At 42.6% G+C, this 19,149-nt stretch overlaps 1 protein-coding gene across 4 annotated transcripts in view; it reads left to right on the forward strand.

Moving 5' to 3' along the window:
* cntrl (centriolin) overlaps positions 1-19,149 on the forward strand; it is a 70,946-nt gene that overhangs the window by 28,846 nt on the left and 22,951 nt on the right. For 3 of the 4 annotated variants that reach the window (XM_077231876.1, XM_077231873.1, XM_077231875.1), the window contains 13 exons: positions 939-1,107; positions 1,522-1,631; positions 1,789-1,983; positions 13,569-13,722; positions 13,841-14,061; positions 14,145-14,321; positions 15,687-15,821; positions 16,079-16,224; positions 16,329-16,518; positions 16,632-16,790; positions 17,774-17,953; positions 18,045-18,152; positions 18,964-19,105. In XM_077231876.1, coding sequence (XP_077087991.1) covers positions 939-1,107; positions 1,522-1,631; positions 1,789-1,983; positions 13,569-13,722; positions 13,841-14,061; positions 14,145-14,321; positions 15,687-15,821; positions 16,079-16,224; positions 16,329-16,518; positions 16,632-16,790; positions 17,774-17,953; positions 18,045-18,152; positions 18,964-19,105 — 2,086 coding nt within the window. The remainder of the gene's footprint in view (positions 1-938; positions 1,108-1,521; positions 1,632-1,788; positions 1,984-13,568; positions 13,723-13,840; positions 14,062-14,144; positions 14,322-15,686; positions 15,822-16,078; positions 16,225-16,328; positions 16,519-16,631; positions 16,791-17,773; positions 17,954-18,044; positions 18,153-18,963; positions 19,106-19,149) is intronic. The other variant, XM_077231874.1, reaches the window with a different exon arrangement.

The raw sequence follows: 19,149 nt of genomic DNA on the forward strand, positions 1-19,149 counted from the left end.
TGGCTTGTCCGAGCTTTTCCCATTTCCAAGTTTTAGCTTCAATGACAACTGCAGCTGTGGTCCTTCTAGCCTGCCAATACCTGTTGGCAGAATCAGGAGACCCACAGGTTAACCGCACCCAAAAGGCCTCCTTTTTCCACCTGATGGCCTCCCTCACCGCTGGTGTTCGCCAACGTATTCTTCGGTTGCCGACACGATAGACACCTCCCAGCCAATTGCTTCCGCAATACAGGCTTTGAACAGGGCCAACTAGGTCTCCATGTCTCCAATCTTATTTCGAGATGAAGGAATCACTCCTACAGAGGTGGGAGATAAAGACATTCTGGACAGGAAAAAAACTCAAAACAAGTGTCAAGTTGGGGACTTGTCAGTATTCCTACTTAACACCATCCATCCTTCAACCCAGGAGTTTGGTTCCAGAGCCCGAGCTGTGCTGAAAGTGAGGCTGCCTATATCTAGCTATTAATGCTCAAAAAAATATTTTGTAACATTAAATGTCTTTACTATCACTTTTGATGAATTTGATGCATCTTTTCTAAATAAAGTTATTAATTTAAATAAAAAGTATAAATTTAATTAAAACAACTATCTTACTGACCCCAAACTTTTGAACGATAGTGCGACTTGTCTTTATCCATCCAATATGTAATGCATGAAGTTTTACTTCATTCAGTTCCACTTTTAAGAAAATTATATATATATATATATATATATATATATATATATATATATATATATTTTTTTTTTTTTTTTTTTTTATGATTTTAGTGCGAGTCTTTAACAGTTAGTTGCATTCTGATTAATTCATAGGTGACATTTCATTTAAGCTTTGATGATTACATTTTGCAATACAAAAGCTCAAATTGTCTTTGCTTTATTCGTTTTTGTATGATAGGATTATAAAAATTTTTAGAGGCATCATTCTCTATGTTGTTCAGGAGGTGGAGGTAGAGATACTTTCTATCGAGAGTCCCTACATAGGAAAGTCTTGTCAGAAGAGGAACATCCTCTTTGGTGCACGAGACCAGCATCAGCCAGCCTCAGCGGACCTGACAGAGACAGACTACCCCAGAGAACATGACATGTCCAGACATGCGCAGCTCAGAGGTACAAAGCTTCAAGGGCACTGTGTATTCACATTATACTAAAGGGTCTAAATAGTTATATAAAGTAAAATTAATTGTATATTACACATGCTATTCATTTTTTACTAGCTTTACTTGTAACAATCTGTAGTTTTTTTTATTCTTATTACCAGCAATGCTGCTCTGGTTTGGGACTAAGTTGCATACAATCGCTTTGCTTGTGCATACTCTATGTACAATATTACCCTCAAATAAAACTGAAATGACTGTTGACTGTTGAACAGTGGCCCCCAAAAATAATCAAACCAAGGGGCATCAGCAAACTAATTATGCATGACATTTTCCCGTTTTTATGGGACCACTGTAAGATCCACACCTCTGCAGTTTCCTAATGCATCTGTTTTTGTTTTGTTTTTGTTTTTTGTTTTGTTTTTAGCTGAGGTGCGATTACAGCAACTACTTCCAGAAATTGAGATGAGAGAGCAGCAGATCCTTAGAGCCAGTGTGGAGCTCCGGCAGCTGGAGGAGACAGTTTCTCAGAGACGGGTGAGATGTTCCCCTTTAAAGTTTTTAAAACACCAATTGCAGGTCTCCTTGAGAATTTTTTCTCTGTTTTAAGCCAAACTTGATGGCCACTGGAGTCCCCATTCATATATCAGAATTTTTAAAATTATTTAATTTATCTATGTTAATTTGCACATAGATCTGTGAAGCTGAGAAGGAGCAGTGCAGGCAAGAGCTTCAAAGGAGGATACAGAGGCTGGGAGAGCTAAGAGGAGAGATGGAGTCTGTGGATAGGCAGCTGGACGCACTAAATGCTGATAGGAATCAAACCCAGAATGAAATGGACCAGCTGCAGAATCTACTGCACAGCCTGGATCCTAGTGACCCCAGACATGTCAGTAACACTTATGCTTATACAACCTTATGATGCTAAAGCAATAATTACAGTGATTTTACCGTAGTTAAGTAATGTTGTTGTGACAATGTGCTGCAGAGTGAGTAAAACCCCCTTAATTATGGTAAAATCTCTGTTATGTGCAACTTCTTGCGGATTATTGTTGTCATAACACAGAGGCAAAAAACAGACACCAATGTTCTGTAAATAAATGTATTCATAATAATAATAATTACAAAAAATTCTTCTAGAAGTTAATGCAATTCATTAGCCTTACTGAACACTATAAAACATCCTGTTAAATTTACAGTATAAAACTAGCAGTTGTGGTTGCCGGAAATATGCATATTTTACAGTTCATAAACGTATCATGAACCGATATAAAGTCGGTATGAAATGAAAATTCACCCTATCTAATTTCTAAATGCATGTTATAAATCTTATTTTGAACAATTCATACATGCATAAGTTTCTTCTTCTCTTCTCTAAATGTTTAATCAAAATGTCATAACATGACAGTCCAATAAAAACAACAGACTTCTCTCAGACTTCTACCACATCCCAAAATCCAATCAACAACCAATACATTGAACAAAGTCCCCACTGTATTTTTTTTTTTTCGATAATCTTTTACACTCAAATATGTTACAATACAGAAGAAAAGATCAGTTGCTTCTTCCGTTGCATCACAACTTTAATATACCAATCTACTTTAACTACATAAAATTGCTTAAGGTAAACCCCCATAACAATACAGATGTTTAAAATAAAAGGCCAAATTAATAACCAAAATTCATTTAATATGGCCATTCTGTAATCCATGGCTAATAAATAAAAATACACAGAACAGTGTTACTTAAAGACAAACCATCTGGGTAAAATACACAACACTAAAATAATGCAACATACATAAATTAATCATTTAAAAAAATTTGACATAAAACGATACTCGGTTTACTAACGTAACCTCGGTTCTCTCTAGAGAGGGAACGAGTATTGTGTAAGTTTAGCTTACGCTACGGGAAAGATTTATCTTCTCGAGATACTGAAGCCCAAAAAATTATCCTTAATTTTGTATTCCTTGTCAACGCAGTGCAGCAGCTAGCAGACCTAGAGCAGGCCATCTCGCTTGCTCATTGGCTGCCCTGCGGCAACTGTTGCAGCCTACCAGTGAGCCTGGCGTGACGTCACGCCCAATGAAGGGCGCATGCGCCTTCATAGCATCACAGCCCGCCAGAAGGGGCGTTGCTTAGCGTATAAAAGTAGGGGATGTAGGCTGAATTCTCTTGTTTTTCGTCGACTGAAGCCAAGTCGCCCGTGGCGCGAGCACGGCCGGTTGCGCAATACTCGTTCCCTCTCTAGAGAGAACCGAAGTTACGTTAGTAACTGAGTATCGTTCTCTTACGAGAGGTTCTCTCGTATTGCGTAAGTTTAGCTTACGCTACGGGAACACTTTGTCAATGCCGTGCGCGCCAAGCATCCACCATGAGACCCCGAACTTTCAGGGGAACCCCATAAGTGAAAAATAAGGTGGCCAGCCACGCGGGCCATCACTTGTACATAAGCACACGTAGGAAATACAGAGCAGCGCGCCGGTCTGTATAGGCACATGGCACATACCCTACTTAGTGCAGCTCAACCAGGAGAGCTGAGTCATGTGAGATCTGGGCAGAATACACCTCTCCTTCAAACTGGAAACAGTTTAGCCTGCAAGGCAGGAACTTCTAGGTTATAAAACCTGACAAAGGTAGACGGGGAGCTCCAGCCCGCCACTACACATATGTAATGGATAGAAATTCCACTGGACCATGCCCACGAAGAGGCCACGCCTCTCGTGGAATGAGCCCTGATGCCCATAGGGCATTGCAACCTTTCGACGCATAAGCGGCTGCTATAGCGTCCACTATCCATCTGGACAGGCTCTGTTTCGAGGAGGCGAGACCCTTGGTGCGCCCACCAAACGAAACAAATAGCTGTGCCGAAGCTTGAAGGAGGTGGAGCGCGTAATGTAAACCCTCAGCGCTCTGACAGGGCAGAGGAGATTTACATCACTTTCGCTGTCAGATGCTGGGAGAGCTGATAATGAAATAACTTGCACTCTGAATGGAGTGCCCATCACTTTAGGAACATAGCCATGTCTAGGTCTGAGGATAGAGTCATTCGGCCCGAACTCAAGACATGACGCGCTGATAGGTCCCCCACACGTTTTACTGACGACAGTGCAGTCAGAAAGACGGTTTTCAGTGATAGATGTTTCAACCCCACGGAGTCTAGTGGTTCAAATGGAAAAGCTTTCAGGGCCTCGAGGACCAACGAAAGATCCCACATGGGAACCGACGGGGGGCGCGGCAGATTCATCCTTCTAGCTCCTCTAAGGAAGCGGATGACCAACTTGTGTCTTCCCAGTGACAGGCCGTGTGTCGATTCTGCGAACGCTGCCACGGCCACCACGTATACTTTGAGCGTGGATGGGGATCTTCCCTTATCCAGCAGCTCTTGTAGGAAGGTGAGCAGATGCGCCACCCCGCATGTCCGCGGGTCCAGACCTCTGTCGGTGCACCATCAAGAGAACACTGACCATTTAGACGCGTAGAGCCTTCTCGTGGAAGGGGATCTAGACTGCGTGATCGTGTTCATCACTCCTTCTGGCAGGGCAACGAGTACCCGTTGATCAACCATGCATGCAGAGACCAGCGCTCTGGATGGGGATGCCAGATCGTGCCGCGAGCCTGAGAGAGGAGATCTGCCCTCAACGGAGTCGGCCACGGAGCTGTATGTGACAGCCATGCTAGTTCCGGGAACCAAATCTGATTCTCCCAACGCGGGGCTATGAGGAGCACCGAGTGCCCCGTTTCCCTGATTCTCTTGATCACCTGTGGCAACAGAGAGACCGGAGAGAGAGCATATAGCTGGAGGCTGGGCCAAAACACTGATCTATATAGAATGACTGGATAGCTCATGACGTCATAAACAGTGAAGTCACCGCGCCGCCATATTGGTATTCCCTAGTGAGCTCACGTGTTCTATTGAATCAATAGGAATTTTTATGATTTGACAGAAAAAACATTGCCTAACGAGAGACAGTTTTTAAATCTAAAGTATCCCTGTACATTCTCACAACGCAAACATCCTAAGCATTTAAATGGGTATTTGTTTAAAGTCGGAATTTTTTCCAGCTTATTAAAAAACGGCAATTTCTTTGCAAAAGTAATAAAAAGCTGTATGAGAACACACTAGTCGGCCTTCACTGAAGAGCTATCTTCACAGGTAAGAAAAACAGTTTGATACTATTAATTATATAGTGAATGCTAAAGACCTATATTTTTGTGAATATTGTTTAGTGGCCACAAATTAATAATACCTCAGCACGTTATACTAATGTGTTCCCTCGTTTTACTATATTGTGGCCACGTTGTCATTCGTTAAATCAAAACGAGGGAGGGAATTAGTTCAACGTGTCCACGCTTTATTAAAACAAGAGAGCAAAGTCGTCGTAACAACGAATTATTTAGATCAGTGGACAGGGCGCATAAGAACGAGCAGAGAAAGAGAGCCCCGGCCGCGCGCGCCCGCGCACTCTCTCACCGCCTTCAATGAGGTCGGAAGGCCGATTGTGTTTTATAGATTAGTAGTTTGTTCATATAAAGTGTTTGCTTAGCAAGTACATGTTCAGGAAATGCAGAATACAAATTGTATGGGTTAATGTAATGATAAATGGACTCTGCACAAAGCTCTTTTTAAGCTATTAAATGGTGTCGCTATTGGACACTAATTGTGATTATTGCTGCTCTGATGTTTCTTATAGGCTACTGTTGACTGTTTTATCGCTGCTTGTTAAAGAAGCAGCAGCATTACTGTTAACTTACTCTTGCCTCGGAGAAAACAACAAGAGCATAGCGACAATTGTGCATATAAATAACTACTTATAGGGCTTGAATTACAACCTGTGGCAGTTTTTCGACATCCTTTTGTAAACATCGTTTTACACTTGTATGCTGCTCAGCGGTTCATCTTAAAAGTGCCGTCGGGCCTACCAATCTCTGTATAACGGGCGTTGGAGCCCTCTGCTGGTAGGGAATCGTAAGATGGCCGCTCAAACACTTCCGGTGGCTTCACTGCCTGATGGCAGTTTAGAATGTCATGAGCTATCCAGTCATTATATAGATCAGTGGGCCAACCCTGGGCCAGCGTGTCCTCGTCCTTCGAGAAGAACGTCGGGCATTGAGCGTTGTCTTTTGACGCAAATAGGTCGACTTCCGCTCTGCCGAATAGGCGCCACAGTTTCTGGACCATTTGGGGGTGCAGGGACCATTCCCCTGGGGGAACATTGTCCCTGGACAGTTTGTCTGGGCCGTCGTTCAAGTGGCCAGGCACATGCGCCGCCCTCAGCGAGCGCAGGTGCATCTGAGACCAAATAAGGAGGCGTTTCGTCAGATTGCAGAGATTTCTGGATCTGACACCGCCCTGATGGTTTACATAGGATACCACAGACATGTTGTCCGAGCGGACAAGAACATGCTGGTCCTGTATGAACGGGAGGAAGCATTTCAGTGCGTTCTCGACCGCTATCATCTCCAGACAGTTTATGTGAAAACCCTTCTCCTGGTCTGACCACTGGCCAAAGACCGGTCTGCCCTCGAACAGCGAGCCCCAACCTGAGTTGGACGCGTCTGTCGAGATGACTTTCCGATAAGAGATGGTTCCCGTCATTATTCCCTGCTGGTCCCAGTCGCCCACTAACCAGGGCTGCAGAGCCGCTATGCAGGTCTGAGTCACTCTGATTTTCTGGCCGCCAGACACCCAGGCTCGGCGGGACACGCGAGTATTGAACCAGCGTTGGAGCGGGCGCATGCGCAGTAAGCCCAACTGAAGCACCGCTGCAGCTGATGCCATACAGCCCAACATCCTCTGAAAAGTTTTCAAAGGGAGAAAGCTGCCCTTCTGGAAAGACGCGGCTAGGTGGCGAACACGGCGCGCCCGCTGTGTCGATAAACGAGCCCTCATTGTCACCGAGTCCAGTTCTATTCCTAAAAAGGAAATTGACTGGCTGGGCAGTAATGAGCTCTTGGTCCAGTTGACCGTGACACCCAAGCTTTCCAGATGACTGAGAAGCACTGTTCTGTGAGATAGCAGTTCTGTCTCTGACTATGCCAGTATCAGCCAATCGTCCAGATAGTTCATTATTCGCAGCCCCTGACTTCTCAGGGGGGCGAGCGCCGCGTCCATGCTCTTCGTAAATGTACTTTGTGAAGGGACAAATGTAAAGGGACAGGCCGAACGGCAGGACGGTGTATTGATATACCTGACCGTCGAAGGCGAATCTCAAAAATCGCCTGTGACGGGGTACTATCTGAATCTGAAAATAGGCATCCTTCAGATCTTTAGAAATAAACCAATCCCTCGGGCGAACGTGCGCAAGGATTTTTCTGGTCGTAAGCATTTTGAACGGTCTTTTCGCAAGTACTTTGTTCAAATGTCTCAAATCTAGGATAGGTTTGAAGGCTCCGTCCTTCTTGGGTACGAGAAAATATCGGCTGTAAAAGCCTGACTCGTTCACAGAAGGCGGTACCTTTTCTATAGCCCCTTTGCACAGCAGCTTTGCTATTTCTGCGTGAAGTAGGTGTGCTACTTCCGCATTCACTATCGTCGCGGTCCGGGCTTGAAAGCGCGGGGGACAGCGAATGAATTGAAGTGTATAGCCCTGCTTTATTGTGCTCAATACCCATTCTGAAATCCCTGGGATAGTTTCCCACGCAGCTATGTGAGCCGCTAGGGGGCGAATGGCCTCCGGGTTCAGACCACCGCCATTTGCGGGCTTGTGAAACTGAACCGGAGCCAAAAGCGTGGCGCGCGCTCTCGGTTCTGGGCAATGGCTGCTCGCTGACAGTTTCGGCTGACTTATGTGAGATGTCACAATCATAAGGGATGGGGGACATACTTTTACCACACTTTGACGCGCGAGCAGCGCACCGGGCGGAAAAGCTTTCTGTAAGCGTGAGCGCATGTACGCGGGCACGAGACTTACAACTGTATCTGATGCCCCGATCATACTGGATGGGGAGCGTTTTATTAATGCCCTGCGTTTTGTGATAACACTTAGACGCGCGGACGGGGCCCGGGGGGAGGTTTGTGTTAGCAAGCGTGAGCGCTCTCTGGCGGGCACGAGACTTACATTCATAACCTGCTTTTTTGATCGTGTAACAGAGCGGGCAGATAGTGGGCACAGACCTGTGGACACATTTCTTACATTCAACACTCGAGCGGCTTTTCTGCGCTTTTTGAGAGTGTGCTCTGTGAGTGACACGGGATTCGGAGTGCTTATGTGACGGCTGTCTGAGCGCGATCTAGGGCGGCCGCCCTGGCGTCACTGCGAAGGCTGAGGCTGAGGCCGTGCTGGACGCTGGGTGCTGGTTCGCACGGGCGGCTGGCTCTGTCTCTCGCGAGAGCGGCCTGTGGCGGAACACGAGCGTCGCGGCAGGAAGAGGTTCATGGCCTGCGTGGTCTTCTGCACCTCAGAGAAGCGGTCAACGATCCTGTCACTGCTGGGCCGAAGAGACCAGTGGGGGAGAGCGGCGCGTTCAGGAAGGTGGCTCGCTCAGATTCCCTCATATCCGCGAGCGTTAACCAGAGGTGCCTCTCTGTCACAGTTAACGCGGCCATGGCTCGTCCGATGGCTTGGGCTGCGGCTTTGGTGGCACGGAGAGAGAGATCCGTCGCACTTCTCAGATCCGTAACCGCAGCTGGATCCCGGCCCTTCTCATCCCACTCACGGAGGAGGTCGGCTTGCAGGATCTGAAGCACAGCCATTGAGTGTAGGGCAGACGCGGCCTGGCCGGAGGCGGCATAAGCGCGGCCGACCAAGGCGGACGTGGCTCTGCAGGCTTTAGACGGGATGCGACTGCGACCGCCTCTTCCACAGGGGCTCCACAGGGAGCCGTGTACCCTTTCTCGGCGGCGCCGTCCACTTGGGAGAGCGACGCGGTGGCCTGTGACTGAAGTCTTGAAGAAAAAGGTGTACTCCACGACTTCGTCAGCTCCGCATGAAGTTCCGGCAGGAATGGAGCGGGCCTAGTTGCTGAAGCTGTATGGCGGCGGCGACTCTGAAGGAAACAGCCGTCGAGCCTGTTCGGCGCGGGCTCCTCTGGCAGCGATCACTCGAGCCCGAGACGGTCAACAGCCTGTGTCAGCAGGCGCATCAGTTCCGCATCAGCTCCAGTGCGGGTACGGGTAGATTCCTGGATCGACGATGTGGCGGAATGAAACAACCATTCCTCGCAGTCCGATGCCAGGATGGAGCAGCAGTCTTTCGTGGCGTGTTCCTCGGCCTCATCCTCCGATGCGACGGAAGTGAGGCTCGTAAGCGGCAGCTGCGCGTCAGTGAGGAGAGGCGGAGAAGGCGTAGGCGAGGCTCGAGGGAGGTTCTCCGGCGAGCGCGTCGCTGTGGCCACAGGTTCCGGCTGTCTCAGGGAACTGCGCTTCTTCCTGCGCGGTCCCACAGAGGGCGGAGTGACTGCTGCGGTGTTAAACGCCTTGAGTCGAGCCCGCAGGGTCGACAGCCGAAGCTCCTCACAGAGTTCGCAGCCCCCGGACTCGAGGGCGAGCTCTGCGTGTTCCAGGCCCAGCCAGAGAGCGCAGATCAGGTGGCGGTCTCCGGCACTGAGTGGGGGCTCTACACGAGCCGCAGAAAGTGAGAGGCATCTTGAAAAAGACGCTCGCTGCTCTTATAGAATTGTTTTTTTTTTTTGCAAGGCAAAAAGGATACGTCGCCGGATAGCATAGCTCGCACGGATGGCTGAAGGTGGCGAAGACGGCCGGCTTCCTCAGCGCTGTCCTAAGCTGGCTGTTCTCTGTTCGACGGCGGCGGTGGCTTCTCTCAAATCCAGCGATGCGAAGAGCTCGCTGAAGAGACGAAAAATCAGCCTACAGCCCCTACTTTTATACACTAAGCCACGCCCATTCTGGCGGGCTGTGACGCTATGAAGGCGCGGGCGCCCTTCATTGGGCGTGACGTCACGCCGGGCTCACTGGTAGGCTGCAGCAGTTGCGGCAGGGCAGCCAATGAGCACGCGAGATGGCCTGCTCTAGGTCTGCTAGCTGCTGCACTGCGTTGACAAGGAATAAAAAATTAAGGATAATTTTTTTGGCTTCAGTATCTCGAGAAGATGAATCTTTCCCGTAGCGTAAGCTAAACTTACCCAATACGAGAGAAGCTCTCGTAAGAGAACATCAAACCTTTTCACATACAGTAAAACAATATTGTAATGTAAAAATACACTGACCCAAACTTTTGCATGTTAGTATTTTTTTAAGTCTCTTTTAAGTTGAATTGTACAGTAAACAGTAAAGACTTTTACATTTTTACAAAACTTTCATTTTTCTGCAACAATTGCTAACATTTTTTTTAAATGTTGACTGTGAATGGTTGGCAGACAACTTAAAGCATAAAAATATAATTAAGCTGAAATGCCGTTACAGCTTTATCTATTTGCTGTTTTCCCCTGGTTGAGAATAAGCTTAGAACACATATTGTATCATACAGTTATTATAGTTTATACAATAAAATGTTAAAGGATATATGCAAGAACATTTTTTTTAACCAAGAACAATGGTTACACATTTCTACAACATGGTACTGTTTATACCCATGTGTGATTACTCTTAAAGGTTCACACTATGTCTTCAACAACATCTGCAAATGCCACAAAATAATTTTCATGGGTGTCTGTTATATTGTCAAGTCAAGTCAAGTCACATTTATTTATATAGTGCATTTTACAATACAGATTTCAAAGCAGCTTTAAAACAATCAAAGTTATTAATGAAACAATTTTTTTTTTATTAATTTATTTAATTTATGTATACTATGTCTATGTAAATTCTGTTTTCACCGCAAGCATCTGAAGTCTTCAGATGTTTCATTCGGATCTGAAATCCTCAGTCTATTTATTTTATATAACAACAAAATTCATGTCTTCCTGTTTTCTGTTAAAGAAAATGTTTGTCATACAAAAGATGTAGTCGAAAGTGTGTCTCAATCACTTATGTGTTGTGGTACCACCCTAACAACAAAGGCGACAATAATAAGATGAAGATCTCTATGGAATTAATCATCACTAACCCATAATTCTCAGCATCAAGTCGTATAAAATGAGGCGTCTGCCTCTTTAAGAAAGAAGAGAGAACTTCTGTCCTATGGGAAATCTGTTTATGCTGTGGGTGGAGCCAAAGAGGTTCCTTACTCCCACCCGGCCCCAGACCAGGGCACTGATTGGCTGAGGCAGAAAGTTTCCTGTGTTGATTCAAAGAGAGTAGAGAGGAGGGTGGAAAAAGCACAGGGGTATAGAGGAGGGGGAGAATGAAGTCTCGAGGAGAGGGCTACTTTTAATGATAGTTAAATGTGGACAAAAGCTCTGAAGTTTAGAATAGCGGAGCTAAAAGAGAAGAAATGTTCTCTTTCTTTCCCCTTCTGGGGCAGCAACAGGAGAAAAATGGATATATAGAGACAGAAAGTGAAGAGATGGCAGCCACAACGCTTTAGTAAGTAAATACCCTACTGGGGCTCATGGGAGGCTGCTGTCATAGTGTTGCAATTTGGGACTCTTGATTTTGTTTGTTGAAATGATTATTGGTACCCAACAATAAGGACATTATTTCATTTTTTAAAGTTGATCAAAACATGCTTCGTGAATGTGTAAGTTTGAATGTATATGGAATATATTTTCCGTGTTTTTAAAAAGGAAAATGCTAAATCATTATGTCAACAGGGTTTGCTAGATTGCATATTTTAAATGGCTTACATTAGATTTGAGAACAGTTGGCATAACAACAATGTACATTGTTTACTACTATGAACAAACCATTAGATAAAAATAAATACCTTTGGTATATTTATTTATAAATAAGGTTGGTTCAAAGTTTTAAAACAAACTGGCTTTGAACAATATATTATGTGTAAAATAATGCTTAATAAAAGTGTTTCATTATCACTTTGAGATAATTGTTGGAAGGGAAGAAGAAGTGTATGGGTGGAGAAGTAACAAATGACAACAAATAACAAATTTGGACAAAAAGTCCAAAGCTGCATCCAAAATTGCATACTTCCCAAACCCTACAATATTGTAGTATATGACAAAAGAAGTATGTCCGAATTCACAGTACTCATAAAAGAATCACAAAATGTACCCGGATGACCTACTACTTCCGGCGAGTTTCTGAAGTGGGCATCCGAGGGACACTTTATTATCAATACTACACACATTCATGCTATATAGAACATACTTTTTTTTAGAGGCTTATTCATAATAAGTAACTACTCAAGAGAGCAGCCCACGACTGTCCCTTCTTCCCAATTTTGCATACTTTCCACAATAGTACACTGTAAAAAAATATTTATTAATAATAATTCATTACATGTATATGTTTACGCTTTTCTCTGCACTCAAATCACTTTACGTAGAGTGGGGGGGGGCAGCTTTAAAAATAAAACCGTCATTGTTCAGCTGATGTCAGTTCAGTGTTGATTCAGTTCCGTTGTAAAAGTCAGTCAGTTATACATTAGTTCATTTCATCTAACGCAGTTCTGCAAAAAACAGTGATTGATGTCATCATCCAGCTCAGTTCAGTTCTCATCTAAAAGTGTCAGTGCAGTCAAATAAATAATATTGTTGAATATTAAGTGTCCTCAATGAGAATATTAAGTGTCCCCTATGAGAACCACAACTATAACAATAACTACAATGTGTTCTTGCCAATTTTGTAATTAACTGAGAAATTTTAGAGCAATTTGAAAAAGTTCTAAGCTCATTTATTTTTCAGTGAATGTGAATTGGGATGCGGGGTCTTTGTCTTTTTTTGGTTATGTTCTGAGATTTGTATCTGATTGATTTGAAAAGACTGTAAATCATTTATCAGTCTAGATCAGTTTTAAATGCATTAATGATGAAACCTAGTAGGTCTACATTTGTACAATTGTGCGTGTTTCCCAATGAAAGTCCTCCAGGATGCTAGGGTGGTTTCCTGGGTGTTGCTATGCAGTTGCTAAGGTGTTCAGGTGGTTGCTGGATGGCTGTTTACTGGTCCATGTCAAATGAGTCCACATATGCCCGTTTACGTCAAGAACGATAACTATAACAATAACTATATTAGCGTCCACTACAACACATGATAACGTTATGTTTATTATTAGTACGCACTGCAGTTGTCTGCCACCTTCAATGCTTGAGCTCCTTAAAGCAGGATGGATTGGATGATTTGATGTCAGTGTTTTTTTTCTCCCTTTATCAGTTAAAAAAAAATCTGAAAGTGATTCCATTGATATCATTCCTTTGTGTCATTATTGTTGGGGTGTGGACTTCAATTTTCTCATAGAATTAGAATGATTATTAAAACATTATAGTTATTTTTATAGTTTTCGTCCTTGGTGTAAACTGGCCTTAGATCTCTGATGTTATGGTCCCTTAATAAAAACAAATTAAAAAACACTAAAAATAAAGTTGTTCAACATTAAACTGACATCATATGTATCACTTGTGTTGTATTTGTGTTTCTACGGATTTTGCACTTACTCTCTGCCATCTCTTCTTCAGGCCCATGTGAAAGCTCAGTTGTCCAAAAAGACACAGCTGCTGGCCATCATGAGCAGAAAGCACCAGGAACTGGAGGGCAGGCTGGATGATATGATCACGCGCATCCACAAGGAAACGCAGGAGATCAAAGAACTAGAGCAACAGCTTACTGATGGTGAGGAGCTTTTTAGAATGTTTTTTTTTTCCTTTATTGGATAATGTCGTTGGATCCATTATGAATACAATATATTTAAATTAAAATAAGTAAGAAGAAACAATCTCCACTCATTTAGGTCAGATAGCTGCCAATGAAGTACTCAAGCGTGACCTGGAGGGCATCATCTCAGGTCTCCAGGAGTATCTGCAGGGGATGAAGGAACAGACACGAAGAGCCCAGTCAGATTGCAGACTTTTGCAGAGGGAGAAAGATACTCTGCAGCACCTACTATCTGAGAAGGAGCTTCATTGCACACAGCTGGAGAAAGATGCTCTGAGTGCTGAAAGCGCACATGAGGTTGGAGTCTGATTCTGATCTTAATACACCACTCTGTAATAATATGTCAACTCAACATTATCATATTGTTTGTTGTGTAACAGGAGCTGCAGCATCAGCAGCAGGAGTTGGAGGATCTGAGGAAGGAGAACGAAGAGCTGAAGCAGGCTCAGCGTCAGGTCAGTGAATTTGAGGCAGAGCTGGAGACACAACTGCAGGAGAGAGATGCTGAGGCCACGCAACTGAAGGAGGAGCTGGGCAGACTGCGTCGACTCAGTCAAGTAGGAAATCTCTTCTTAGATTTCTACATAATTATCCATAGCCTCTCCCTATGGAGGATCCCTATACCACTCTACAGATAAAGCGTTGTGGAATTTTTCGGTTCGCGTACCTACCCAAAGTGATAAGATAAAATAAAATTCTGCATAAAAATTTATAGACAAGTAGTTTGTTTAGGCATGGTTTGTAAGGAATTACAAACCTGCGCACATATATTCAAACGCACATAACTATAGAATCAATTCTTAATGCGCATGTGAACGCCATCAGCGTCTATCACAGGTTCACGTTTAAAGTCTGTTTAGAGAGAACGGTGTCGTCTTAGCGATAATTAATTTAATATATAATTTAATAACAAATGATCATTTAGACGGAAGTGAATCAATCAAAACTAATTTTAGCTGGAAAAAACTTTTTCAAGAACCACTATAAAACTAAACCAATCTCTGTTAACCTTAAATTATATGTGTATCTCTGCATCTACATTGTTAAAAGCGCTATATAAATGAGGATGACTTGACTTGACATAATAGAATCGTTTTTTTTAAAGGAATAGTTCACCTGAAAATAAAAATTGTTGCTCCAAACCTTTTTTCTTTTCATTTCACAAAATGTTTGGTTTAATATTCACTTTGCCCTTTTCCATAAAAAGAAAGTGATTAGTGATTAGTGCCAATCAACCTCCAAAAAGGAGCAGCTCTCAATTTAAACAACTTGTGCACTATACTTCAAATATTCTTGATATGTCCTTATCTTCTTGAAATATACTTCAACAACAAGCTGGATGTCACATATTTACATTCTTTCATGTGTATTATCAGCAAAAATGATTTGCATTCGTTTTGGAAGCACAGCTTGCTCCTTAAATACACTACCATTCAAAAGTTTGCTGAAAATTTTTAATGTATCTTGGTCTCTTATGCTCACCAAGGCTGTTTTTAATTGTTCAAAAATACCATAAACAGCAATATTGTGAAATGTTATTAATGCACTGTTAAGTGACATGAACAAACAATGAACAGCTGTATTTTTATTAACTAACATTAACAAAGATTAACAAATACAGTAACAAATGTATTTCTCATGGTTAGTTCATGTTAGTTAATGCATTAATTAATGTTAACAAATGAAACCTTATTGTAAAGTGTTACCATTCATTTTTATTAAAAAAAATACCCCAACACCCCAAAACCTTTGAACAGTAATGTACTAGATTTGAATATGTGGAAGAGTGAATAACTAAAAGTTGTTCCTCACACAAATGGCTTTAAATGACATCGGGATATAATATACTTGTAGTGAAGTTTTTAAATGAATTATCCTTTGAAATTTTAACATTTAAGTTTTCTTGCCTTCCACATTTACAGAAGGAGCACGCAGCACTGCAGGCGGAGCTGCAGAAAGAAAGACAGACAAAAGAGAATGCTTTGGCACAGATGCACATGGCTGCCGACAGAGAGCTCGAGAACACGGAGCTTCTGCAACAGGTCAACACACTTCAGGTGTGTTACTGCACATCAGACCTTATACCAGAATAATAAAGTTCAGTCAAACCTATCCCTTTATAAGCATGGGAAAATTCTCGGAAAGACCAAAGGATGGATAACTGAAGTGCAGTTTAAAAACCTCACCTCATTAAAAACCTTCTCACTGCCTGTAAAAGTGTACTGTACATTCTGCTGCTTGATGATGTATGAGAATCATTCAGCCTCCAGTAAAACTCACATCTCTGAATCCCTGGCTGAAATTTATTTCACAGGAGGAGAGAGACCGTCTTAAGGAGGAGGTGGATGCTCTTTATGGTGATTTAGAGCAGGTTAAGGATGAGCTGCTTCGCCCTGAGAATGTGGCTAAACATTTAGGAGAGCTGTCAAGAGCCATAGCTACAGGACAAGAGGAGCTAAGGTATGATAGATTCTTATTATGTGTTTTAGCCAATTAAAATAATTGAACTGTGTGGCTACAGATGTGTCCAACAGATTGTGAAATGTCTTTGTTATCCCATCCAGTTGCAGCTTTGAAGACCTCGGGGAACTAGTGAACAAGAAATTCATAGAGCTAATACAGGAGGTGCATCGTGCAGTATCTGCAGCTCAGAGAGATAGACACGAGGCCCAGCGTTGCCAGGACAGACTCGCTGGAGAAATGGGTTTGCTCAGAGAGAGACTCAGGAAGTACCAAGACAGATACCAGACTCAGGTGAGCATTCAATTCATCATTATTTGAAATATCATCAATCAGATGATAGCACACATACTCCAGTATAATGTCTTCGTATGAAGTGATGCTTATCTCCCTCTGTTTGATTCCAGCAGGCAGCAGAGAAGTGTGGTGAGGAAGCGGAGCTCCACAGGTTGAGGGAGGAGCTGGAAGATGCTCATGAGCAGCAGTACTTGATGCTGAAGCGTTTAGAGGAGACCGAAACCGATAGGGACCGTCTGCTTGCTGAATTAGAAGAACAAGATAAACAGGTGCCAGAATGAGATTGATTTACATATTCAACATTTGAAACCTCTTTTGTTAAATTTGTTTGCCACCTTCTTGATTTTGTTCTGTTTTGCTCAGTTTTGAGATTAAATGCATAGTTCAGTCATGAATCTCTTCGAAGTAGCTGATTGTACTTCACTCATGTTAGTAGCACCAGCATAGCAGATCCATTTTCCCAAGGCGTTTCATTGTGAGATACCGAACAAATGTTTGAAAGAGAAACTTTCCTAACAATAAAATGCTGTTAAATATATTACCAAAGTTGTGATGATTGAGATACTTTCAGAGCTTTAATCAAAATGTAATGTTAGGTGTAAGCCCGACTCAATCGGCCTAAAGGGTGGGTGGGTCAGTGGGTGAAGGTCAGTGAATCGGTGGGTGAAGGTCTCTGCGCGTTACTGTCTTTCCGTGTGGCAAAGTAATAATTTGATTAAATGAAATACATTTTCTCATATGTATTAACTCGTAAATTCATCTGACTCTTTAAATGAAAAAGGTTTTAATGATATCTGTGCACCATTAAGTGTGCGCGAATCGTTTAATTCAACCTCTAGTTTAATTTCATTATATAGACAGACCAAGGCAGAAACCTCTTTTCAAATGTAAACATGAGTTCACTTTGGGGGCAGACTTACTGGGGGCAGAAGTTGATTTACATGGAACCATTTGCTAACAATGGGAATTTTCTTGAGTTGAATGAGTTGAATTTGCCCTCTCTTCCAGCTATTCCAGTGTTTCCAGTCTTACATAGGGAACCTTAGCAAGAAACGTTTTTTTTACTCTTCGACCCTATGGACAACTGAATGAGAGTTTATAGTTACCAGTGACTTTAAAGAAATGCATTATTTTCAGTCAGCTATGAGTGATTTATAGATCCACAATTGACCTAAACTTTTAACTTTGTAAGTATTTTACTTTGGATATTGCTTTAAGCATCTATGTATGTAATAGTTTGTTGTTTTTCTAGATGAAAGCCGAGGAGAGCCAGACTCAAGAGCAGCTGGATTCTCTCAGTCTGGAGTTGCAGGCACTCAGGAGATCATTTTCCTCTGCTGACAGAATGGCTGCCGAACAACTGTCTGCAGCTAAGGACAAACTTCACTCTCTTCATAGCACTATAGAAAAAATACATCTGGAGAGAGCAGCTGTAAGACAAAGTTCAGGCTACTTGAGATCTTTTCGGAGCAGCATCAATGTGAGAAAAGTTCACTGATGATTATGTGTTTATATGCATATAGAATGCAGAGGAGTTGCAGAGCACCAAGTTTCAGGCTGCTCAAGCCATTCAGGACTTGGCTAGTGCTGAAGCAGAAATCCAGGTTCTCCAGAAGCTTTTGACGGATAGGGTAATGTATCTGCTCAGAATCTTCAGACTTTAGTATTCATTTTTATCTTCCTTTCAAGTAATCTCTGACATTTTGGCGCATATAATCTAGTGGCAGTCACACTGAACTTTTGTGAATAACCCTCTACTTATTCACTATGGTAAAATGAATGAATAACTAATGTATAAATTTGTGCACACAGAACAAATTACTGCCAATACATTTGAAAGAAAAGCATAGTATGTTTTCTAGACCTAATCGGCATAAATAATTATAATAATTATGTATAAGTCGTCAAGTCACTTTTATTTTTACAGCTCTTTTTACAATACAGATTGTTTCAAAGCAGCTTTACAGTGATAACAGGAAAATAATGCGACAAAGTTTGTTTTGGCTATACAGCAGATCTAGAAGAAAATCGTGTCATAGTCCAGCTTTAGTAAGTTCAGTGATGGTTCATTTTAAAGACCTTTATAACTGCCTATTTTACTTTAATAGTGTTTAAAGGATATCAGTTTAGTTAAAAAAATATTTGTATTTCTTATATCATGCTCATAGTTTTGATTAGAATGCATCACATCTTGTCAGGGAGTCGCATATGTTCTAGCTGCAAACGTTCGAATGCGGTTTTTCAGTGCACCCAAAGCTCAAATCAAAATATCAGAAAATTCTGCGTACATATATGATTGGAAATCCACGCAGCTCCTGTACTAATCTCATTTGAAAATTGATGACTTCCAGTATCTCACTTGTCAGAGATTTTAGTTTGTTAATGCCCTGTCCCATTTGTACATTGTACGTTAATGCATTCCCTGGTTTCTTTTGAATGAAGGTTCATGAGACAGATGGGAATCTCCACAGTGTCCCAAACTCTAGTACTCAACAGCAAGAATTGGAAATATTAAACCAAACCTTGAAAAAGCAACAGGCTCAAACCAAACGTCTCAAAGATCAACTTGCACAAGCCAAAGAAGGTTTGTTTGTCATCTTTCTATGGTAACACCTCACAAACACCCTA

This window comes from Siphateles boraxobius, unplaced genomic scaffold, assembly GCF_051911475.1.
Source record: "Siphateles boraxobius isolate OS27281-9 unplaced genomic scaffold, OSU_SipBor_1 16, whole genome shotgun sequence".
Lineage (NCBI taxonomy): Eukaryota > Metazoa > Chordata > Actinopteri > Cypriniformes > Leuciscidae > Siphateles > Siphateles boraxobius.